The 23,196-nt window shown below is 41.6% G+C and overlaps 7 protein-coding genes across 10 annotated transcripts; 4 read left to right on the top strand and 3 right to left on the bottom strand.

Moving 5' to 3' along the window:
- Positions 1-3: 3 nt before the first annotated feature.
- On the bottom strand, positions 4-2,221 carry LOC6582189 (nedd8-activating enzyme E1 regulatory subunit). Of its 3 annotated transcripts, XM_002007857.4 has the most exons (6): positions 2,112-2,220; positions 1,893-2,057; positions 1,194-1,839; positions 802-1,135; positions 253-501; positions 4-189 (listed from the first exon to the last, which is right to left on the bottom strand). In XM_002007857.4, exons 1-6 carry the CDS (start codon positions 2,180-2,182, stop codon positions 77-79), a joined length of 1,578 nt encoding a protein of 525 aa, XP_002007893.1. In that variant the 5' UTR covers positions 2,183-2,220; the 3' UTR covers positions 4-76. The 3 variants fall into 3 exon arrangements, with proteins under 3 accessions (XP_002007893.1, XP_043865351.1, XP_043865352.1); XM_044009416.1 differs by lacking the exon at positions 2,112-2,220 and having other exon boundaries at positions 1,194-1,828; positions 1,893-2,017; XM_044009417.1 differs by lacking the exon at positions 4-189 and having other exon boundaries at positions 335-524; positions 2,112-2,221.
- A 120-nt stretch (positions 2,222-2,341) lies between these two features.
- Positions 2,342-3,395, bottom strand: LOC116804298. Its single transcript, XM_032730908.2, has 2 exons — positions 3,347-3,395; positions 2,342-2,824 (listed from the first exon to the last, which is right to left on the bottom strand). Exons 1-2 carry the CDS (start codon positions 3,393-3,395, stop codon positions 2,775-2,777), a joined length of 99 nt encoding a protein of 32 aa, XP_032586799.1. The 3' UTR covers positions 2,342-2,774.
- LOC6582190 (cell death specification protein 2) lies at positions 2,806-3,436 on the top strand. The gene is made up of 2 exons (XM_002007858.4): positions 2,806-2,916; positions 3,028-3,436. Exons 1-2 carry the CDS (start codon positions 2,806-2,808, stop codon positions 3,280-3,282), a joined length of 366 nt encoding a protein of 121 aa, XP_002007894.1. The 3' UTR covers positions 3,283-3,436.
- Positions 3,437-4,186: 750 nt separating this feature from the next.
- LOC6582191 lies at positions 4,187-6,350 on the top strand. The gene is made up of 2 exons (XM_044009418.1): positions 4,187-6,197; positions 6,258-6,350. Exon 1 carries the CDS (start codon positions 4,379-4,381, stop codon positions 5,933-5,935), a length of 1,557 nt encoding a protein of 518 aa, XP_043865353.1. The 5' UTR covers positions 4,187-4,378; the 3' UTR covers positions 5,936-6,197; positions 6,258-6,350.
- LOC122757602 (iodotyrosine deiodinase 1) lies at positions 6,269-6,958 on the top strand. Its single transcript, XM_044010253.1, has one exon. It carries the CDS (start codon positions 6,269-6,271, stop codon positions 6,956-6,958), a length of 690 nt encoding a protein of 229 aa, XP_043866188.1.
- A 413-nt stretch (positions 6,959-7,371) lies between these two features.
- LOC6582192 (chromosomal serine/threonine-protein kinase JIL-1) lies at positions 7,372-17,740 on the top strand. 2 transcript variants are annotated; one of them, XM_015162314.3, is made up of 8 exons: positions 7,372-8,180; positions 8,641-9,637; positions 12,335-12,403; positions 12,481-12,614; positions 14,104-14,188; positions 14,250-15,061; positions 15,115-15,569; positions 15,636-17,740. In XM_015162314.3, exons 2-8 carry the CDS (start codon positions 8,704-8,706, stop codon positions 16,924-16,926), a joined length of 3,780 nt encoding a protein of 1,259 aa, XP_015017800.1. In that variant the 5' UTR covers positions 7,372-8,180; positions 8,641-8,703; the 3' UTR covers positions 16,927-17,740. The 2 variants fall into 2 exon arrangements, with proteins under 2 accessions (XP_015017800.1, XP_002007896.1); XM_002007860.4 differs by having other exon boundaries at positions 8,657-9,637.
- Positions 17,741-19,092: 1,352 nt separating this feature from the next.
- LOC6582193 (uncharacterized protein F23B12.7) lies at positions 19,093-23,101 on the bottom strand. The gene is made up of 5 exons (XM_002007861.4): positions 22,215-23,101; positions 22,039-22,153; positions 20,421-21,980; positions 19,507-20,352; positions 19,093-19,438 (listed from the first exon to the last, which is right to left on the bottom strand). Exons 1-5 carry the CDS (start codon positions 22,995-22,997, stop codon positions 19,197-19,199), a joined length of 3,546 nt encoding a protein of 1,181 aa, XP_002007897.2. The 5' UTR covers positions 22,998-23,101; the 3' UTR covers positions 19,093-19,196.
- Positions 23,102-23,196: the final 95 nt, after the last annotated feature.

Consider the following 23,196-nt stretch of genomic DNA (forward strand, 5'->3'; position numbering starts at 1 on the left):
TACTTATTTTTTGTATATCAAATGCGGTAAGTTATTCAATTTAATTTAAAATCTCAACCATTTTTAAGGAATTGCTTTACAACTTCAACGTAACACTTTCAGTGCTAATAGCATTATAGATAAATGTATTATCGATTGGCTTATATTGTTTCGTAATTATTTTGATCACCTCCTGTGCAGCACAACCTCCTGCAAGCAAAATCGAGTTAATTAATAAATTGAACAGATTATCTACTATAGCATTTGATTTACCAATAAATGCGGACACAGCATGCAGCTCGGCGCCGCCGTAGCGGCATATTTCGTGCAAAACGTCATCGCTGATGGTCACATGCAAGCCCAAGTCATTGAGCATTTTGCTGGTGATGCTCTTTAGTCGCACAATATCCTGTTCCACGGAGCACTCACCGGGTATGCTGCCGCACTCGCTTAGGAAACGCTCATATGCCCGCAGAGCGAAATTGTAGGCGGTCAAAGTGCCCTGCAGCTCATTGTCCTCCACTGCAAAGCAATAAAATATAATACTAAAGGAATTTATAAATTTGTGCTATAGTTTGCAAATAACAGTTGAGCGTTTCAGAGACTTCGGTTCTGCTCGTGTTTGACTCTCTTTACATGATCATCGGTTATGGAGGGTTACGAGTTGGCACAACTCTCTCATACAATACATATACGAAAGACATGGAACTCGTCGATGCCATCGTTTGCTCTTTGAGTTTTTTCTCAGAGACTTCGTTGCAGGCATTGAGAAACGCTCTACAGTTATTGGCGAGCTATGCTTTTTACTATATAAACACCTACCCAGTGGTAGCAGGCGACAGTTCTTCTCATACTCATCGGCAATGCGGGTGCCACGAATCACAGACAGTCCTGCAGCCTCACGACATAGCAAACGCACAGTGCGATCGTCTATGCTGTCCGCTGGCAGTGACAGCTGCTTCAGATATTCCTGGCATTTGTGGTACACTTGATCGGCATCATGCAGCGCCTGTTGGTGATAGATTTGCTGCAATGCTATATATGAATCTGTGTTGGCCGTCATATCGGGCAAGACGCCTGGCAGGGGTAAATAGCCCTTATTTTCCTCCACTACAAAATGCTTAAGTGCCTTGGCCATTATCCAAAAGACATCGTTCTGTTAAGAAAGCGAAATTATTATTATTTGCTGAGCCCCTGAAGATTGGATGGTTTACCTTTTTGTGTAACTGCTCACAGGCATCGTCGTCGAATATGGCCTTAAGGTTGCTTGGCACCATTCCAGCCCCAAATGCAGTATTAACTGCCTTTATAGCCTCTTCGTAGTTCTCCTCATCCTTCTGCATGTCGGCTTTGATTGCATCGCGCAGTTGAGTCTTCTCCTTGTAGCTGCCAGGCGCAAGTCGCCCAGCTCCATGCTCTTTCTGCCAAGCTTTTAGATATTTGTACAGCACAAGAAGCCAGGGCACCTTACTCGTAACCTCTGTTGATTCCAAATGATCACGCAATGCTTGAAATGGCTGCTCTAGGCGCAAATCAAACTGACGATTATCGGGATGAGTTTCTACAATGCAATGCTCTTTGATTTGCAGACGTATAGAGCCCAGCATGCCAAGTGAGCGGCAATAGACGAGTGGTACATTGGACTCCCACAATCGGTTTGCAAGCTGTAACAGTGACTGTTCGTTGAGATTCGAGGCAATCACTAGATCAAAGCTATCAAAGAAATTTGGACGGTTTGCCAAGATATAGTCAACGCTTTCATCTACATAATCGCCAATGACATCTGGGTTGAGCTCCTGTAGCAGCTGTTTGCAAGCAAATGCTTTCGATTTACCAAGGAAGCTATTATCTAGAAAAAAGCTATTCTCCAGTTTTAAAATACTCCAAAGAATTAAAATCTATCACTGCCTTACTTATTGCCCAAGTCCTCTTCCTTGACAGTGCTGCCATCAGCCACAGTGAAGCCTCCAATGCCCGGCAAGACGAGTCCCTTTGCTGTCTCACAGCCGACAGCCGTCACGTTTACCACGCAAATTGTGGCTGCCTCTAGTAATGCCTGCCCGTGATCGCCCCACAGCCTGTTGATGCCATTTTACAATAATCACTTTGTTTTGGAACTTTAACAGACTTACCTAATTTGTCTATCATATTTTTTGCTTTTATCTGACAATTCAGGTGACTTTGGAGGTGCAGGCGAAGACATTTTTCAAGCCGGTAGCAAAAAAAAAATTTGCAAGTGTTTGAAAACACTACGATTCGCAATCGTAGTTATCGATAAAAAGAAACAAACAAGAAACTCGGAAAACTCACGAGTTTAATTTAAAAAATATTTATTCAATCATAATTAATACATTTCACATAATTTACATCTTTTTTGTTTTCACATTAAAATTTATTACGTTCCAATTATTTATCTTAATTAACTACATACAAGAAATCAGTCTTTACAAACAAATTGTATTAATTATAGTTCTGTTGTTTTCGCATATCGGCAAAAATAATACCATGTTGTGAGCAAAACAATATATGTTTCGGGGACGTAATTATTAATTTAATTTTCTATTGTTGAAAGTCCTCTTGAAGGTAGTAATTTTTCTATAGCTTACTCAAGTCGATAAATTAATTGTAGAATACCGCATCTCTATTTTATTTGATAGACAATGACAGCAGCTCGCTTTCCAACACTTGCTCCAATAGGGCACATATGTTTTACAATTACGCTTTGGTACATCATTCGCGTTGTAATTTCACAACGACTTGCGTTTGTTTGCTGGCTACATTTTTAGCTAGTAAAACTAAATACAAATTAATATTATCACCGAGAGAATGCCAGCCAGGAGCAACACTGCAAAAGCGTCAACCAGCACCGGCAATGCGACAGCGAATGAACAGATGCAGGATCCCGCGTACAAGTTGAAAAGAAAAAAGAATAATGAGGTAAATGTAAATACAATGTACAACAATGTTGCTAGCCTAGATATGCGACCCCGAAATAGCATCTAAAAATTATTGCACTCTGTTTGGTGTCTGTGATTTATTTTTCTTTAGGCTGTGCAGCGCACGCGTGAAAAAACTAAGAAAACTGCCGAGGAACGCAGAGGGCGCATCAATGCCTTAAAAGAGGAGAATTTACAACTGGCGGCAAGAGTACAGGCCGAAAAGGACAAAATTATTTATCTGCGGAACTTGATCATGCAAGGCATAAAGAGCGAAGAAAAGGATCCAATAATCGAGGAGATTTTAAGATCCTCTGATGAGGACAACGACGACGATTTGACGACATCACCCAATCGAAATGACTAACGAACAATTAATCTTAATTTACCTAATATTATTTACATATTTTTAGATTATTCGCTTTACTAACCGTCGTAGACGTCGAGCTTTTCCATGTGCAGTGAGAAAACCTCATCCATTTTTCCGTTGTTAATTTTAATAAACCAACGTTAAATGTAAAGCAAAAGTTCTTTTACTGTTTGTTGTTGTTTCTTGTGCCAAAATCCCGTTAGAATTGGCTGTTCAGTCTTTTGCTCTTTGTTGTTGTTGTTGTGTCAGCTTTGGTCACTTCCGCCTTCTCACTGGTGGGCATTGATTTATTGCACTTTTTATGTAAATGTTGGTCTACGTTAGATTGAGTATGCACGAATTTACGAAATGACGAAACATATGTTTTATATATAAATTTGATATTGATATTTTGAATTTAAAGTGGAACTATAACATTTAATTAACATCTCCCGGCTCGATTTGACAGCAAATAGTACATGCTACGAGGAACGTCACATGCTAAACTCGCAGTGCCAAATACATAGCTAGCTCTGGATTTCAATTAAATAACAAGTTTAATTGACGATGACTGTACGACTAGAACGAATTCTGTGCTTTTGTAATCGCACGGCTGGCCATGTCATTTACTTTTTTTTGCTTATTAGTCCATTTATATTTCACGTAACTTGTTTTTGTTAGTTTGTTGTTGCCCCATGGCCTGTTTACAGACTTGGATGAGAGACAGCTGTTACTTAACAGTTGACTTAACAGTATTCATAAATTTCGTGGTTTCTAATCAGTTTTTAGAATTTAATGATTAAAAGATAAATGTGAAAGATAAATATATTTATCTGTTAATAATATGATATTTTTTTTTTTTTTTTTGAGTGCTGAAAAATTCTGTAAGAACACTGATTAGGGTTGCATTGAAAGAATTGTCGATAAATTGTAAGACGTGCGCAGTCAAAATTCATTTAAAAATATTCAAATTTTGTAATTTAATTGTTTACTTTATTTTATAATATGCTACCAAATTTGTCACAGTAAAAAATGCTGCTACCGTTAAACGATTTTGTTCCAAATCTTCACTCCAACTCAAATATTTATCTGCTAAAACGACAGATTGCAGAGAATGGAACAAAAACACAAACCCAACTCTTTCAAGTCTTCAGATTCCGGATTGAAGACACAAGAACTGCCAACGATGTCAAGGTTCAGTAAAGATGTACCTAACGCCACTACCGATGACGCAGTGGAAGCCCCTATAAAAGAAGGCGCTGTAGTTCAATCAAGTCATAAATCAAAAGGTTTCCGCGGCTTTTTTAAATTCGGATCTAGCAGCAAATCAAAAGGAGGACAGCCAAATAAAAAGCAAATTAATCAGCCCAATGCTCCTCTAAGTGACGACGATACACGCCGTCTGATTGGTCTATATTCGAAATACGAAAATCTCTATAATCGCCACAACTCACAATATGGCAACAAGCAAATCGAGAATATATATTATTCGGACATAGCGCGGTCCTTTAAAAACCAAACTGGGCCACAGATTGAAGCTACGATTACGGAGCTGCGCACGGCATTTGAACGTGAATATGCCTTGATTCAGGATGCGCGTCTCAACCACGGTGACATTTTGATGCCCACAATTAAATACTACAATGAGTTTCTATTTCTAGTGCCTTTTATCAGTACGAGCAGGGAGGGAGCTGAGGACGAACATACGGGCAAGGATGTATCCTCCCTTGCCAGTCAAAGTAGCCAAGTACTCTCGACTTCAGAGCTGGCGCCGTACAGCATCGCGAGTCTGCGAAATAAATGCGCTTCATCTGTGCCAGGATCGCAATTTTGTGGAATGAAATCCAAAAATATACAAAATGTGTCATTACCAAATAACGAAAATAAATCAATGAAACTCAAGAATAGAAAAGAAAGCAGGTGGAAAAACGAAGAGAATGCAGATGAAGACAAAAGACAGAAATATACCGAATCACAAAAGAGCTTCAAATCGAAAAATGATACAGAAGCGCAAGAGGTTGACAAATCGAAAACCGGTGGGGAGCCACTGATGATAGATAAATCTAAAAATGAAACGGAATCAGTGAAGATAGATAAATCAAGAAGTGACACGGTATTAAATAACAAAAATACAAAATCCGAGCGTGCAAGCGCGGTGTTTCAGAAGCCGACTTCTGCAGAGAAGCAGAAAGCAACTGTTCAAATACAAACATCCGAATCGGACCTACAAAGAGCTGGCCAAGGTGGCCAGTTAAGTAGCAATCTCTGCAACAGAAATCAGCAACCGAAATGCATTGCCATCCTCAACAGGCCAGGTTCAGGTAGTGGACTTCCCCGACCACGCAACAGTCAGGATCAGCGTAGTGGATCATCCAAGAATAATGGCCATCAGCTGGAAACGCTATGCGAAATGATTAGAACTGAGCTCAGTTCAGCGCCAGATTGCATTTACTTCGATGCCAAGTGGCGTATCATTGAGATCTTACGTGAGGTAAACAAACGCCAAATGATCTACAAAAAGGGCGAGCCATCGCAAACCCAATATCGTAAGACTGACATCGAAGCCTATTACAATATTTGTGATACCAGTATGAGCAGTGCACATAATTCCCAAAGCTTGCGAAACTCGAGCAACAGTTGTCCATACTGTGCGAACGGAGTCAACCGCTAAATTCGCAAATTAAATATCTTATCAGTCGCTGAGCAGCCCGACTCGGCCATGACCAAGTTTAATTAGATAAGCGAGAGTTTCTATCGCTTCTCAGTTCTGCAACAGCTGTATGGCAAGATGGAAGCATTTTTAAGCAGCTCAAAGTTATTCAAGCATTGGCCGAGCATTCTTTTAGGTTTTCTCATCGCAATGGTAATTAAATACATCAATGTTTACCGAAGGCGACAGGCGGAAAAGTTGGCGGGGGAAGAGCATATTGCAGGTAGGAGATATACATACATGCATATATAAAAGGTCGCGCAATTTAATTTATACATTCTAGTCGAATTCGCGATGATCGATGCCGACATCAAGCCAGCTTTGGAAGAGAAACCACATGTGCCATACGCTCCTGGGCGGAATCTCAATCCGAATGGTGCCAGACGTTTCTATGAGCTGATGAATGATCGTCGCAGTGTGCGTGCCTTTAAAGCCAATTGTAAACCGCCTATAGACGTATTGGAATATTGCATTCGTGCTGCTGGAACGTCACCCAGTGGAGCACACACGGAGCCTTGGACATTCTGTGTGATTGAAGAAATGAAAGTGAAGCAAGCTGTGCGGGATATTGTCGAGCGTGAGGAGCATATTAACTACAGCACACGAATGCACGCACAGTGGGTGACGGATTTACGGCCTTTGCAGACAAACGCAATTAAGCCATATTTGACGGATGCGCCCTATCTGATTTTAATATTTAAGCAAACGTACGGCACAACGGTCGATGGACGTAAGAAGTTGCATTACTACAATGAGATATCAACGTCCATTGCAACCGGAATACTATTATGTGCTCTCCAGGCAGCTGGGCTTTGTTCGCTGGTCACTACGCCCCTTAATTGTGGTCCGGCCCTGAAGCGCTTACTCAATCGGCCCAGTAACGAAAAATTATTAATTCTACTTGCTGTCGGTTATGCGGCGGACGATTGCAGTGTGCCAGATTTAGAACGGAAAAGATTACAAGACATCATGATTAAATATTAATAACATTATAACAAAATATCTTTAAAAATTACAGTAAACAAATTCAAATATAGTTTAGTACATTATTAATTTTAGTGTTAACAGAAACACTCCATCCAATTTGTGGTGGCCTGTCGATAAACGTTAGAAATTTATTGAACTCGGTTTAATATGTAAGTGTTATTTCTCAGCTGAGTTACTGTGAATTGTTACAGGGAAACCCTATTGTTCGATATGAATTTATTTTATCATCTAAAATATTTTCTAAATTGTGTAAGTAATTCTGACTTATTTAATTAATACAAAGGCATTTCATTTATTTTTCATATCGACCAGAAAATAATTATTAACAATTTGATCGAGCCCAATTGGTAAAGTAGACTATCGATATACAGGAAGCGTACACGAATATCGATTGCATCGCATACCATTTCATTTTATAAATAACTTCAATGTGTTCGGTCGCGCTGTCGGGAAATTATCGAAATTACCAAAGATTCCAATGAGTTAATAAGTAAATATATCTATTTACTTTTAGTCTTATACATTTGCAGCCGATTGTGAAAAATGTAGGTTGAAATTTATTTGATAAATTGTAATGAAACGTGTGCTTTATTGTCGATGCAACAGCAAATAAGTGGCAAAGAATGAGAGCGCAAAGCAGATGGCAAAGAGCGTCGCGCCGCATTGGTGTTGGTTTTGTGTGCGTGTGTGTATGTCAAGAAGAAAGCGGCGGTAAAAACTTGTAAAACCCCACTCATACATATATATAAATACAAAAGTTAATCTCAATATTAGCTCCACGAAATACGATTTCATCGTTAAAAGAATTTTTGAACAAGTGAGGCCTATTGCACAGCAGAATCTGCAAGTCAAAACAAAACAACCGTGAAACGTAGCCAAAAAACGCCTGCCTGTTTGTATGCATGATTGTGTGTGCGAGCGTAATAAGAAAGACCCACAGCAAAAAGGCAAAAGAAAAATAGTGCATACGAAGAGCAAGCGCAAAACGCAATTGATGAAATTTGTGATTATCACAAATTTGTATTAACAAATGGTTGAATAATATATAAGCCTGGGCTTTAAAACTCCTGTGTAAAAAATAAAGCTACATAAAACGGCAACGTATGCACATTTAAAAATAAAAGAAAAAACTGTTGGCAACTAAAATCTATAAGCAAGTGGAAGTACAATTGTGCTTAGTTGATGTAGCCGACAAATTTGCGCCTTTTATTACTCTGAGGTGAGTAAATTTTTTAAAAAGAGTTTTTAGTCGGAACTTGTGTTCAAACTGTACTAGAGATGCGCGCGTGATAAATGTGTACGTATGAAGCGTAATGCAGTTCAGTTATATAAATAAAATTAAATTTAATAAAATTTACGCATCTAATTTTCATATTGTAGTATACAACGTACAATAAAGTCTAGTGAGCTTAGTTCATTTAATACACTAATCAATAAATAAAAAAAAAAAAAAAAAAGTTATTTCTGTTCGTGTTTCAAATTTGTGTTGACACGCGCCCATCTCTAGTCCAAACTGTACCATATTGTTGACTGACTGGCTCGCACGAGAACGAAAGACAGAAAGAGAGAGAGAGAAAGATATAGAGCGAGCGTAATAATATTCGCGTACACTCAGCAGTCTCCTCTCTTTCACTTCTTAAGCATCATGATAATCAGCTGCTATAAATTGCCCTAAACAGTTATTATCACAAATAGCGTCCACAACTTAGAGAGAGCAAAGCGGAGCGCTCACTTTACTCAACATGAGTCGCCTACAAAAGCAACAATCACAACAACATCCACAACGCAACCAGTGTGAATTAGTTAGCAGCAGCACAAGCGGCGCTAAGAACAGACGTAAACAGCCGCCGCTGAGAGCGCTTGAGGATAGTGCTCAAATGGCGCGGCCAGCACAGCTCAGCAATGGGCATATATCGACGAATGGAAATAGTAAGTCGACGTCGACGATGACAAATAAACGACGACGTCAAAGCGACGATGAGCCTTTGCAACAGTTGACTAATGGAACAAGTAGCAAAAATGTAAAATTGAAGCAATCACACAATGCCATGGAGACAACAAGCAGCAGCTCGGGGTCCTCCAGTGGGCAACGGCACAACAACGGGAAAGCTGTTAATCATAATAACAACAACAATAATAATAATAATAACAATAAGAAACAGAATAACAATGTGAGCAACACGAACGGCAATCAATACAACACTTTTAACAACAATAAGAAAAAGAAGCAGACCGTAAATACCAATACAAAAACAACAGCTACAACAAATACAGCAATGGAATACAGCTACCGTAATAACATATCCACCATACCAACGCCGCCCTCACCAGCCTCACCGGCCTCGCCACCGCCCCAAAATACAGTATCGGACGTTGTGTGTATTTCGGATGCGGAGAGCGACGAGAATGATTGCACCGAATACTATGACCACGAAACGGAGGAGGATAGCGACTTGGAAATCGAAGAATCGCCCACCACTAGCAATAGCAAACAGCAATCCAATCACAACAACAATGCAGCGGCAGCGGCTGCAGCAGCGGCGGCGGCAGCAGCAGCAGCGGCCGCTACACCACCCACAACATATACAATGCCCACGAGCAACAGCACGCCATTGGATCTGGAAAATGAGGCACATCAGCGGGACCTGGAGATCGTGACCGACCTGCGCTCATATGGTGAGTAAATACTTTTCTGTCTAGACATAGTTTGGGGGCGTTAGGATGGATAGGCTGGCCTGGTCAATGCATCAGCAGTGACGTCGACCTCGTCTGCTCACAATCCTTTTAATGTGGGGCACATACATTCAACCTTGACACAGTTGCCTACAAGTGCATACATAGATACAGACTATATCTGAATGGTTTTATTTGGGTGTTTGTTGCGTTCTCCCCAAAGCTAAATTCACCTGAATTCACCACACTACGAATAGTATTCGACGCTCAAATGTGACGTTGGCTGTTTGCATATGTATGAATGTATGTATGTAGGCTGCTCTATGTGTGCGTGTGTGTATGGGCCAGAGTATGTAAGCAATTGATTAACTTGAACTTGACAATGCAAGTATCCCAATAACAACTGCACATTTATGCATGTATGCACATATTTACATATGTAAAAACGTGTTAACCTTTTTGGCTAATTGGCAGTTGTTATTTATCTTCGATCGTAAGTATAAACTTGGCACTTGTTTAGTTAAAGAGAATATTTTTCTCTTACATCCCTTTTTCATTGCAATCGTGATCGTGAGCCAGTTCTCTCAGCACAGAGAACAATTATGCTCATCATAACGGTTCTTAAGCCTATGTGTGAGTATGCGAGTGACACGAAGTAAAAGACGGCTGTTGTAGGCTTACTGTTGTGTACAGCACCGCGCCCGGTTTTTGACAAAGTTCCATCACATTTTTTAACAGAGTGAACGCGCTTTTACATGAATCTGTCAGATAACATGAATCTACTTTTGGATTTAATGAGAATATTATTTCAAGTCTAAGATACTTAAATCGTTTTAATGAGTTTGCAGCTGTTTATCATATGTTAAAAAAATATATATTTTCACATTTTTTGCGTTCATTAAACTTTAGCTAGTCGAAAATAAAGAGAAGAAAAAACAAAGCAACTGAAACCGCACGGAGGTTAAACAGTTTAAAAGCCTGCTATGAAAATACATGCAAATGTATGTATGTATGAACACATTCATGTTTGTATGTACCCAGATATCACTCAAGGCCAAAAAACGCTTGTTGAATGTTTTGCGGTTTAAAAATAAAGCATATTCATTAAAACAAATTATTAAATTTACTGATGAAAATCACGAGTATTGCTAAGTGTGTAATTTATGATAGTCTTTGCTATGGCCATTAAATAAATACATATTTAATTGTTGTGGATATGTCAGAACACATACATATTAATATTAAAAGGGTTATTTGTAGCAAGGTACCGCCAAATTGTTTCTTTACTTTCGCTTAGATTTTTAGATTTTTGTTGGATCAATAATTTTGCTAGCCATTCAAAAACATTTTTATTGAAGTGTTTTTTTAATGGGCCACCACTCCAAGTTCAGTTCGTTGCACCCACCTGTCGGCGAAAATGGAAATACGTCACTTTTCAAGACGTATTAGATGCATAATATATAATATAAATTTGATATGTAACTGGTTTATTGAGGCAACAACAAATAATAACAAATTAGCAAGGTAGTTTCATTACCCTCTTCGACTCATGTCAATGCACTGAGAATATTTCACAAGTTGAAATTTCGATTCAAGCCAAAAAAAAATAAAATATATTTTCTTCTGAAATGACTAATAATAACAATGAAATTGGCACGCATGGCCAAATATATAGAAGAGAAAGGCTACAGGTTCAAGGACAAATGTCCAGCAATGGCATTCAACTCGCTCTGTATCTGTCAACTGTTGGCGCTCTCTTTTCTGCTCTCTATGGCAAATTGTTTGACAAATGCTGTGTTCATTTGGCAAACATTCATTGTGCAAGAGAAAGGGGGCGAGAGAGAGAGCGGTGGAGTAAAAGACGTTGGTTTCTTGGAGGACGTGAACACAAATTAGTCACTTGGGATATTTTTATTAAATATATAAATTTGAATGTACTTACAAACGTATGTTTGTATGTATGCATTGCTCAGGTTTGTTTGCACGCAATTTGCTTCTTTTCTTATTTTCTTAAAATATTCCTTGGTCAGTGTGAAAATATCGTCTGGACGCAACAGTGTAACTGTAAATTGCCAAAATGCGAGACAGGGCCAATGAACCGTTTGGCCATAGTCATCTCCATCGAGAGGTTGAGTATCGAGAGAGACTGAGAGAAGAGTTGGTTAGCAAAATGCCTTTGATTGGCTGCTGCTAATTCTTGTGCTCTCCTTGTACACACGTTTAACGTTCTCAGTGGGTCAGCCACCTGCTGCAACGACGCCCGTCGCTCTTTGTCGTTGTTGTCGTCCTTATGACATTTTCATGCAAGTACAATCGTACATACATATGTACATGTGTACGTGTGTGGGTGCGCATGTATGGTAAACATACGGGTGTACACACTGCGATAACAGTCCACTCTGTCCACAATATTTTGCTATGCTTGAATTAAGCTGCATTCTCAAGTGTCGCACGTGCTGTTCAGCAACTTAATTGAGATAATGCTAATCGTGTGCTTCAACTATATGGTAAATAATTAAGTAGTTTTATATAGCAGCGATACAATAGTTGCATATGCCTGTCTTTGTGAATGCGAATGAATTATGAATATGTATGTATTTGTTCGAATATTCTGGTTTTGTATTTGCTGCCTAATTCTTAGTTATACATATTCTCATTTCGTATGCTAATCAATTTCGATTTTTCTTTTTTCTTTTATAGTCAAACTTTATAGCGATGAGCGCGTGAGCCTAAACGATTTCAAAATCATTCGCGTGCTTGGCACGGGCGGTAAGCATCAAAGAACCTACTGAAATGACATCAGATATCTTGACTTATCAATTGATTTCTTTTCATTTTCTCGTTAGCATATGGACGAGTTTTCTTGGTTCGTAAGTTGACCAGACACGATGCAGGAAAGCTGTATGCGATGAAGGTTCTCAATAAGATAACTGTAGTGCAGAAGCGCAAGACGGCTGAGCACACAAAAACGGAGCGAGTGGTAAGTAAAAAGAAAATACAGAAAAGAGAAATTAAAAGCCAAGTGCATAAAAAAGAATAAACGAGAAAACCCTTACAAAGTTGCGAAACGTGTCCAAATCAAAGTTTTTTCTTCAGCATGATCAGCGCAGCTAATTGAAATAAAAAACCTTCAGTTGTTGCACGTACATGAAATAAGGTAGAGAGAAAAGAGAATAAAAAGTGTCGGCGGCCGAAAACGAAGTAAGAATCCAAACGTGGTTGATTACACATATGTACATATACATATACATACTGACAAGAATAAGCTTGCTCAGCGCTCAGCACTCGCTCAACTTGTTGCACCGGCAAAAAGCTAACGGACTGTCAAAGATAGTGGAGCTGACCGCGAGAGAGTTGAAAGAGAGCAAGCTGATCCACTGTGTGTGTGTGTGTGCATGCTTATTATTTTGTGTGTGTATGTGTGTGTATGCAATCCACAACCGGTTAGCGGCATTGAAAATAGAAAAGATAACGAAAATGTTGGTTGAATAACTGCAAACAGGTGAAGGTGGCTAAAGAGAATATGAGAGAGACAGAGAGAGAGAGCATACACTAGCCAAAAAGGGGATTTTTCGCGAACAATTTACAATTGTGCAATGCCTTGATTGTTGTCGTTGTCAGATGTACGCACAGATACGCAGACGCTCAGGCACACGCACACTGACACACACACACTGAGACAGGTACACGCACACGCACTTAGCGTACTTGATTTTCAAGGTACACAAACAACAACGATGTCTATGACGCTTGTGCTACTAACCCAGATCGCGACATAGTTAAACTGTAGGTGTGGGAGGGTAAATGAGTGGAGAGAGTGAGGCTATTTACCGGCAGTAGTAGTATGTGTATAAATTTCCTGCTTGTTCTCCGCCTTGTGTTATGTGCTGTTCCCGCTATTGTTGTTGTTGCTTGTGCCAAAAAAGGAAAGGAATAAATTCGAGAAAGGTGAAAGTTGTATATGCAACAAAACGCTTGACAATTGTCTATGAGAGGAAAAAGAGAAAGATGAGATAAATGAATTTCAGTACGAAATTAAATTAAACAAAAATATATTTTCACTTTCACGTAGGCAGACAAAGTAGACACGCATACATACATACTTATCTATATATGTGTGCATTGGAGGCGCTTTGGGGCATTTTCTGTATGTTTGGGATATTCGTGTTGGGGAAATTTCCAAACAGCTGTTGTGTACAGTTAGCGCCTCAGTGGCTCAGCCTAGCAACAACAAAAACGGCAATTACCCAGCGCTGCACGAAATTAATAAACAAAGCACAGAAACAGTAGCGTAAAGATAAGGCAAATAAGCTTCAAAGCAAAGCGAACAAGATTAATCGATATGCCACGGAGTGCATTTTGTTATCGACTTCTTTTTTCATTTCATAATCCTAACTATAATAAATATATAGTTCACATATGATGATTATTTCATATAACTAATAACACAACCTCTTCAAAACTTTCAGGTTCTCGAAGCAGTGCAGCGCAGTCCGTTTCTGGTTGGGCTACACTATGCGTTCCAGTCATCATCGAAACTCTATCTAGTGCTTGGTAAGATTCTCCGAAGAATATCTATATTATATATGCTCTAATTCAATGTTTGCATTTGTAGACTTTGCTAATGGCGGAGAACTGTTCACACATCTCTACCATGCGGAGCATTTCGAGGAGGCGCGTGTGCGTGTATATATTGCTGAAGTGGTACTGGCACTGGAGCAGCTGCATCAGCTGGGCATTATATACCGTGACATCAAGCTAGAGAACATTCTATTGGATGGCGATGGTCACATTGTGCTATCCGATTTCGGCCTGTCCAAAATACTCACCGCCGAGAATGAATATCGTGCGCACAGCTTCTGTGGCACACTGGAGTATATGGCACCGGAGATTATACGAACTGGGCCGCCGGGTCATGACAGTGCCGTCGATTGGTGGTCGGTGGGTGTCCTCACTTTTGAGCTGCTGACGGGCGCTTCGCCATTTGCCACCTCTGATGGTCAGAGTCAACAACAGGAGATCTCACGTCGCATACAAAAGGAACAGCCATTGATACCTTCCACGTTCAGCGCCAATGCTCGTGATTTCGTGCTTAAGATGCTGGAGAAGAATCCGAAACGGCGATTGGGCGGCAATCATAGGGATGCCACTGAGATCAAGGAGCATCCATTCTTCAATGGTATTAACTGGCAAGAGCTGCGCAACAAGCGTCGCAAAGCGCCGTACAAGCCAACGCTCAATGCCGAGGACGATGTGCAAAACTTCAGCAACGAGTTTACCGACCAGTTGCCAGAGGATCCCGAATGTGATGCACCACCCTCACGTATTCGGCTGTTTCGTGGCTACACGTATGTGGCACCCGAGCATTTGGAGGAAATGCGACGTGAAAATCTCTGCCAGATTGAGTACTGCAATCCGGACCTACAGGTAAGCAGCATAGCATTCTCAAATCATTCAGTTCTAATCGAATTTCCTTGCAGAATATACCATCACGACCCGATGACCTAGAGTTGGGCACACGCACAGTGAAGGGTGCCTATGGCACCTGCTACTTTGTTGTGGATGCTTCAGATATTGTGTTCATGGCAAAGGTCATACCGCTGTCCAAATTTCGGGCCTCCGAAGTGGATGCACTCACATCGTGTGCCTTGGACACTCATTGCCACCGCAACATTGTCAACTATCACGGCACGTTCCGTGACAAGTGTGAGGTGTGGATCATTCAGGAGTACTTGTGCGGCGAGGAGCTAGCCAGCTATCTGCACACCAGAACACTCAATGAGGACAGCTGTCGCAAGATCTTTCGACAGCTGGTGCACGCTGTTCAGCATGTGCATTCCAAGCATTTCATACACGGTGACCTCAAGCCAGAGAACATTATGTTCGTAAGCCGCGACAGCCTCGACGTCAAGGTGGTGGACTTTGGCAATGCCTGGTAGGCTTAATACTCCCACTTTGCGAATCGACAAATATAAATATTTACGTTTACCTTTTCTTACAGCTACAACAGTCGATTCCAGAGCTGGCGCGATAAGCCACGCTATACGCTGGACTATGCGCCGCCGGAGCTGTTAACGGATCTCAATGTAGTTACCTATTCGCCAGCTGTGGATATTTATGGCCTTGGAGCGACGCTCTACACAATGCTTGTGGGTCATGCGCCGTATCGCCAGTACGAGGGCGATTGCGATCACACTCCCGAGGCTCATCACAAGGTACGCAAGCGTATCCAGCGCGAAGCTTTCAATCAGAGCTCCAAGCGCTGGCTAAGCGCCAGTACAGAGTTTAGGAAGTTGGTCACCTGGTGCCTGCAAAGAGATCCCGCTGATCGACCCCAGTTGAGTGACATACTTGAGAGCGAATGGCTGCGTGAGAATATGGATCATGACATAGACATCGTACCAGCGCCCGAACAGATTCTGGTCGACTTAAGTGAAGACACCATGGAGCAGCCATTCGAACTGTCGATCAAGCAGGAAAATCAAAAACAATTGCTGGTGGCAATGCAACAAAAGTCAACCACAGAGGTGGGCAGTGGCGACTATGCAGAAGAGCCAACGACCAATGAGGATATTACGCAGTGCGTCTATGATCCGGACTTTGATGCGCTTATCGACTTCCATGGCTTTGACGAACATGCGCCGCCACTGCGCCTGCCCTCCGAGTATTACACTGAGCTGCCGCTGCAACAATCACAAGATGGCAACGTTACTAGCGAACCAGAGACCGCAGCCGCTATGCTGCCACCTGTTGCGCCAGCTCCAATGGAACTGCCTGTGGAGGCCAGTAGAGGTCCACTCACGCGCCAACAGCGGCGCACCGAGTTGCTGGAAACAACTGGCTCCCCGCCAGCGGAGGAAGACTCAAAGGCTGATCTGTATCTGCTGATGCAGCAACTACCGCCAGTGGCGGAGGTGGTGCCAGTGACAAAGCCACTACCATCGCCCGCAATAAACCGTCAGTCGCCGCGTCCCCTCAGCGATCTGTATGGCTTTGGCAAGACGAAGTACACGTGGCGCAAATCACGCGCCAGCTGGCGTCACTTCTGTCTGCTGCTCAATGGCGTGCAGCAGGTGCTCAAACATCGCTTTAAGAAGGAGAGACGCGTCTATTGCTCGCTCACCATCAAGGCGGAAACCCCAGACGAGGCGTATGAGAAGCCACTGATATTCCCTCGTCCGCGTCCGCCAGCGCTGCGCCGAGCTAAGCGACCGCCCAAGGTGCCGCGCCCACCGACACGTGTGCAGCCAGAGAGGGCGCGTGCACTGCGCCAGCGTTATGTCTTTGAATGACATTCGCTGGACACGAAAGATGAGCCGGTGATAGTAGCTGCGCCTGTCATCGACGAGGATGAGCAGCAGCTGTTGCAGGCTATGCTTACGTCGGCCAGCGAATGGCCGACGCAATGGCAGAGGCCGCGGCAGAGGCAAAGACAGCAACAGGGGAGCTGACAGCAGATATTGACTATAGCTAGGAAAAGAAAATCGCTGGACGGAGGACGATTGAGACGGCGCAACCTGATGGCAACAATTTAGTGAAAAGAGGGAAGCAAAAAAGAAAGAAAACATATATGCGTGCATGAATATATGGAGGATACCGAATGTGGGTCGAACGGGTGGAGCATTGAGCGGCACCAAAGATCCTGTCGATAGAGATTTGAAAGTTGTTATTCTGTAAATCATAAGCATAAGTTGAATTTGACTTTGATTCATTATTGAAATATCTAACTCCGCACACACACATACACACACAAAACATTTTAAATTGCATTGTTGGACTAGTGAATTGTTTTTTTTTTTTTTAGTGTATTGTACAGAGTCTTAAGAAAAACAAAAGAAAAACAAAATTCAGAAAATCTGTAAGAACAAGTCGTAGCAACTGTATATTGAGTTTTTTGGCATACAATTTTGAAAATTATTTAAGTGCAAAGATAGTGAATTAAGTTAATTAACGAAAGGAAAACTAAACACAACATATAATTAGTCTTACACATACATAAACAAATATGTATGAATATCTATAATAATAATAATAATATTAATTTACGCTTTAAGTTGTGCTCTATGTTAAGTTTATAAATAATTGTTAAACGAATACAACTACAACCACAACAAAAATGAGGAAGAAAAACAAGTAAAACATAAATTAAATGAATTCTTTTTGAAAAGTGAACATTTTCATATTTTTAATCAACTGCAGCAAAGTGAAAAAAAAAATGTAACAAATAATTTCCATTTGCTACGTGTGAAATATCTTTCTGTATAATTTAATTATGTCTAATCTCCTATATTAGATTATGACTCTCCAAGCATAAAATAATCTTAATTTAAGTTTATCTATTGTTAACTTATGTTTTCTTTAATTTGTTTTATACATTTTGTTTTGTTAGCAAAAAGAAAATAATTGAAATTTCCAAAAAAAAAAAAAAAAAAAAAAAAAAATACCCAACATAAAACACTTAAGAGCGTTTATCAACTGTATGAAGAATTAAAATGAAATAAATTTTAAATGCATAAATCACAAAAAAAGATAAATTTATTATTTTCTTTTCATTTGTTTTATTTGATTAAATTCAATTTGATTTTAACTCTGACAAGAACAAAAATAAACACATATCTACATAAATTATGTTTTAAATATGTATATGAATTTTTGTGGAACGCATTTGACAAAGAGCTCGAGACCCGAAAAAGTTTAGTGTAAAGCGAATAAGATTTAATAATATATTAAAGTTGCCTTTAAACAAGTTGCCTTAGAAAACAAACAACAAAAAACAAATGAAAAATGTTAAACCAAAAACAAAAATATATAAACATATGAATTACCACTAAGAGGAAGCCAAAATACAAAATGCTGGTTTTTGATATCAATTGAGAGCCCAAGCATTATTATGATTATTATAAAGGAGAATTTTTACAACCGAAGCAATAGTTTCTAAGGTTCCAATAGTATATACATATACATATACATATAGATAAAACATATTTTAAGCAACAGTCGAGGGGACGACAACAACAACAATTAGTTACCAGTTAAGATAAACAATCAAATCGCAAATATCTTATTTTAGCATATTGTGTAGATTATCTATAAGAATGACAAACATATACACAGACAAAGCGCTCGATTGATCGTTGTTTTTAGGTGTACAAATGGAAGAAAAAACATATAAACCACAATTTAACTTGCTAGCGTTTAAGCCACCAAAGTTTGTATATAAAGTTAAAATAAAATAATTCAAATATTATTTCTGCAGTATTTTAAAGCCGCCAACTGTAGCAGCTATCGAGTAATCGATAAGGCACAAAGGCTGTAAAGTATCGATATATGATCAACAGTGAACTAGCTCTTCAGACTGCAAAGCTTTCGAGAAATTAACATGCATCGGAAGTAAAGCCAACGCCGATATCTTATTCAAAAAGAAATTTGAATTTAGATGGAAATTTGATATATAAAACTTAAGCATAAATCATTTAATTGTTTATTTACATAATTCATAACACAATTAGATTTTTTGTATATAAAACCAGTCGCAATTTCCGCTCTTCATCTCAATTCCATGCTAATGTTTTCGCTTTTTGCCCAATTTTGGCTTTCCCCCTCCTTTCTTAGCTTTCCCTCCGCCAAACTTTTTACTTGTGTAGGTTTTGCTATTCGATCTTCGCTTCTCCTCCCATTTCAGCTGTTTATCAGACGATTTGTCCTTGTTGAAGACCGCATTGCTGGTGCCCTGTCCCTTGGTTTTGCCAGTCTCCTCGAGTAGCGCTGAGAAATCGTCCGCAGCAGCAAACAGAGAGCTCATATCTAGAATAGGATTAAATATACATATATTAATATAAAGGAATTATATATCATAATTAACTCATACGCACCGTCGCTGTGCTTCAGCTTCTGTGCAAAGTTGCGTTCATCCATGGCGCCATCTTTGCGTGATTTCTTCTTCTTGGGTGGCGAATCTTCATCATCATCATCATCATCAGGACTTTCAGGACCTTCGCTGTCGTCACTATCGTCACCCATTATCAAACCTTCATCATCATCATCGCCATCATCATCGTCGTCCTCATCGTTGTCAATCGGCTCCAAATCGATTGAGCCCGTCTCATCATCTGACTGATCATCAGCCCCTGCATCTGATAGCTCATCGGCCTCCTCTTCCTCATCTTCATCCTCCGCTCCATCATCCCATTCGTCCTCCATTTCATCATCCTCTGTTTGTTTCTTCTTCTTATCCTTCTTTTTGGACTTATCAGTCTGCAGCTCCCCACCCAGTTCCTGCAGGAAATTGAGCTCTTCTTCGTCCTGTTCTCCATCCGCGCCCTTCTTCAGCTTCTTGCCAAAGAAGTCATCCAAATATGATTCAAACTCATCATCATCCACTTCACCCTCTTTCAGCTCATCATCAGCTGCTTCTGTTGATTCCACTTTCTCCACTTTCTTCTGCTTCTTCGTCTGCTCCATCAGCTCCACTTGCTTGCGTTTATGCTCGAGATAATTGAATATAAACATCTCGTCCTCTGTACAGGTTGCCTTGGTCAGTGACTTGACGGGCTTGCCACGTGCGCCGAACGACGTGTATCGTTTGTGGGCAACGCTGGCGGCACCATCAACTGCCTGCTGATGGTCCAATTTCTTGGGATTCTTGAAGGCGAAACGCTCCAGGAAATGTGGCAATCCAAAGTCACGCAATGGGTCGCCATAGTAATCAATGCGTTTCTCTAAAAGAGAAAGGGAATTAATATATACGGAATGGTGCTCGGAGGATAACTCAGTGTTACTTCCTTACCTAGCAGTATGTTCTCAGCAAACACCTGCACCGTGGGATGAAAATGCTGGCGCAGGAGCAGCAACTCGTTCCGCAGCGCATAACCAGCGCCTGCAAAGGCCGGCACTCGATGATAGGGATCATATTTGCAGGCATCAATCTCGCGCACCTTCGACTCGGTGGCCACAAGATTTACATGATGCCATGAGCTGGCTACAGTTTGCTTTTCCTTTTCCTTTTCCTCTTTCACTTCCGCCTCATTTTGCTCTACATCGGCATCCTTATACACCTCCTCACCATCACTGCCAAACTTGTCCAGATCCTCAGCTGCAGCAGCGGGCAACAGTTGCTTTGCATTCGCCGCCATTTCGATGTCTCCAATGCCACCCACCAGCTCGCGGCGCATACGCAGCAGCTTGTGGAGCACGATCAAGCAGCCAGCGGACATGTTGGGCGGGGCATAGAGCGCCAGCTGGAGCAGGCGCTTGATGAATGCCTGCGCTCTGGCCACATGCTTGTCTATGTGGACGGCGCGGTGCACAATGTGCAGCAGCTGGGCTGCGGTCTTGCTGCCGATATTGATCAGATTCAGATCCAGGAGTTTGACGTAGAGCGCATTGTAGAAGCGATCCGATTTCTCGGTCTTCACTGTCACCAGTTGCAGCAGCAGGCCCAACGTTTGCACCGAGACGCGTATGTCGGCCAGGTGCACCAGCCTATAGATGGTGTCCTGCATCTCCTTGGTCAGCAGCTCGGTGCTGCCTTTGGCCGGTTGCGCTTCGACGATGGCCTTCTGTAGGCAGCGCAGAATCGCTTGCATGGTGCGATTGTTGACGGCGCCCTTCTGCACGAGCACCTTGAATAGAGCGAAGCATATATTGACCAACTTCGTGCACACCTCCGGCCGTCCGGATGGCGCAATGCTGGCGAGGAAGCACAGTGCAAAGTGCTGCGCACGCTCGGCAATGTTGTTGCGGAAGAGCAGCTTCTCGGCCTCGGCTACAATGACGCCGCACATGTTGGGATGCCTCTGGGCCACCTCGGTGAGATGATGCAGCGCCTTGGAGGCGATTTTGGCGATGGGATCGCCCAACTTATTGATGAGCATCGTGAGCAGCATTTGCTCCTTTTCTGGTGCATAGGCGAGCAGCTTCGACGCGGCCACAATGGCAGCTGTTTTGTTGTGTTCCTGGCCCGTTTGCAGGCCCTGCATTAGATTCTTTAAGTACTCATGGTACTGATCCTTCAGCTCGTTCTCGAAGTACCAATAAGCGTAGATGCGACGTGTTTGCTCCTTGGCCAAATCCTGCTTCTTCAATAGCTTCCAATCGGCGCCGCGCGTGTGTATAGCCAGCAGTTTACGCTGCGGCGGCAGCAGCACCTCCTGCCACAGATCCGTGAGCACGGCAATGACATCGTTGCTGCTCTTGTTGGATATTTTGCAGAAGCCAATCAGATTGGAGAGCGCTTCCAGGTTGCCCAGCGGATTGCTAGTCACAAGCAGAGCACCTGCATTGGCGCGATCCTTGGCTGTGCCCTTGTGTAACGCCGTTTGCAGCCAGCGAGCATCCGTGGGATTACCTGGAATATATTTGGTATTTCAATATTCATTTATATATGTATTTATAGAAACTCCTACGCTTATTGAATGTTGACTTCTCTGACTCAAAGGCGGCTTTGCACAGATTAAACAGCTCCAGCTGATCGTTCTCCTTCATGTCCAGCACCTCATCACTGCTGGGATATTCCGTGTACTGCATCAACAAACTTATATTATATTTATTACATTTTTTAATACTTTTTAGAAATACTTGCCACTTGATACCATTTCTTCTGTGAGTCGTAATCGTCCACTTGGAACTGTTGCTTCTTCCGCTTCTTCTGCGCACCTTCAACCGTTTCATTTTCGCTTTCGCTCTCTGATCCTTGCTCCTTCTCTTCGCCATCTTCGTCGAATTTTATGCGCTGCGGTTTCTTTGCTTCCCCTTGATTATTAAAGACTAAATGGTTATCCTTTTTAGCTGGCTTCGGCTTAGGCTCTACAGGCTGCACTTCCTCCTCTTCTGCGTCATCAAATTTAATTCTCTGCGGCTGTTTAACATGTCCGTTTGACACATTTTTATTATTTTGTGGCTTGATTTTGTTATTCTTCTCCCACTTGGGCTTGGCCACAGCTTCACCGTCATCATTGAAGACAATCTTTTTGTTTCTGAAGCCTGTTTGTACAGCGGCCTTCTCTTCTGCATCGCCATTAGCGCCAAATTTAATTCTCTGTGGCTTTTTTGCCTGTCCATTAGACGCTTTTTTACTGCTGTTATGCTTCTCCCACTGGGGCTTTGTCACTGCCTCGCCATCGTCATTGAAGACAATCTTTTTATTTTTCATACTTGTTACTACTGTAGCCTTCTCTGCCGCATGTTCATTCTCGCCGAATTTGATTTTCTGCGGCTTTTTCGCCTGCCCACTTGACGCACCTTTATTGTTGTTGTGCTTCTCCCACTTGGGCTTCGTCACAGCCTCGCCATCGTCATTGAATACAATCTTTTTGTTTTTCAATGAACCATTGATTTGCACACCTGTAGCTACAGCTGCCGGCATGTTCTTAGCTTATTTAAGCAGTTTAACATTAAATCAAACACAGACTCCAAGAATCTCAACTCGCCGCACGTGTGCTTAAAAACAGCTGGCATTCAGCGCGAAGCGGCTACACACACATGTGTAGTGTGACCGCACTGACGACGCAATTACGAGTCGCATGACTGTTTTAGTATGTTGCATACACTGGAAGTCAGTATAT

This window comes from Drosophila mojavensis, unplaced genomic scaffold (genome assembly GCF_018153725.1).
Source record: "Drosophila mojavensis isolate 15081-1352.22 unplaced genomic scaffold, ASM1815372v1 contig_74, whole genome shotgun sequence".
NCBI lineage: Eukaryota > Metazoa > Arthropoda > Insecta > Diptera > Drosophilidae > Drosophila > Drosophila mojavensis.

Excerpts from the sequence above, each read along its gene's own strand:
- LOC6582190 (XM_002007858.4), top strand. The coding sequence starts at position 2,806 with ATGCCAGCCAGGAGCAACACTGCAAAAGCGTCAACCAGCACCGGCAAT. Across the intron at positions 2,917-3,027 it reads AAAGAAAAAAGAATAATGAG|GCTGTGCAGCGCACGCGTGA; the intron begins GTAAATGTAAAT and ends ATTTTTCTTTAG.
- LOC6582191 (XM_044009418.1), top strand. The coding sequence starts at position 4,379 with ATGGAACAAAAACACAAACCCAACTCTTTCAAGTCTTCAGATTCCGGA.
- LOC6582193 (XM_002007861.4), bottom strand. The coding sequence starts at position 22,997 with ATGCCGGCAGCTGTAGCTACAGGTGTGCAAATCAATGGTTCATTGAAA. Across the intron at positions 22,154-22,214 it reads AGAAGAAATGGTATCAAGTG|TACACGGAATATCCCAGCAG; the intron begins GCAAGTATTTCT and ends TTGTTGATGCAG. Across the intron at positions 20,353-20,420 it reads TGCTGAGAACATACTGCTAG|AGAAACGCATTGATTACTAT; the intron begins GTAAGGAAGTAA and ends TTTCTCTTTTAG.
- LOC6582192 (XM_015162314.3), top strand. The coding sequence starts at position 8,704 with ATGAGTCGCCTACAAAAGCAACAATCACAACAACATCCACAACGCAAC. Across the intron at positions 14,189-14,249 it reads GAAACTCTATCTAGTGCTTG|ACTTTGCTAATGGCGGAGAA; the intron begins GTAAGATTCTCC and ends TTGCATTTGTAG. Across the intron at positions 15,570-15,635 it reads GTGGACTTTGGCAATGCCTG|CTACAACAGTCGATTCCAGA; the intron begins GTAGGCTTAATA and ends CTTTTCTTACAG.
- LOC6582189 (XM_002007857.4), bottom strand. The coding sequence starts at position 2,182 with ATGTCTTCGCCTGCACCTCCAAAGTCACCTGAATTGTCAGATAAAAGC. Across the intron at positions 1,136-1,193 it reads GTGAGCAGTTACACAAAAAG|AACGATGTCTTTTGGATAAT; the intron begins GTAAACCATCCA and ends CTTTCTTAACAG. Across the intron at positions 502-801 it reads CTGTCGCCTGCTACCACTGG|TGGAGGACAATGAGCTGCAG; the intron begins GTAGGTGTTTAT and ends ATTGCTTTGCAG.
- LOC116804298 (XM_032730908.2), bottom strand. The coding sequence starts at position 3,395 with ATGGATGAGGTTTTCTCACTGCACATGGAAAAGCTCGACGTCTACGAC. Across the intron at positions 2,825-3,346 it reads AAAGCTCGACGTCTACGACG|TGTTGCTCCTGGCTGGCATT; the intron begins GTTAGTAAAGCG and ends ACGCTTTTGCAG.
- LOC122757602 (XM_044010253.1), top strand. The coding sequence starts at position 6,269 with ATGATCGATGCCGACATCAAGCCAGCTTTGGAAGAGAAACCACATGTG.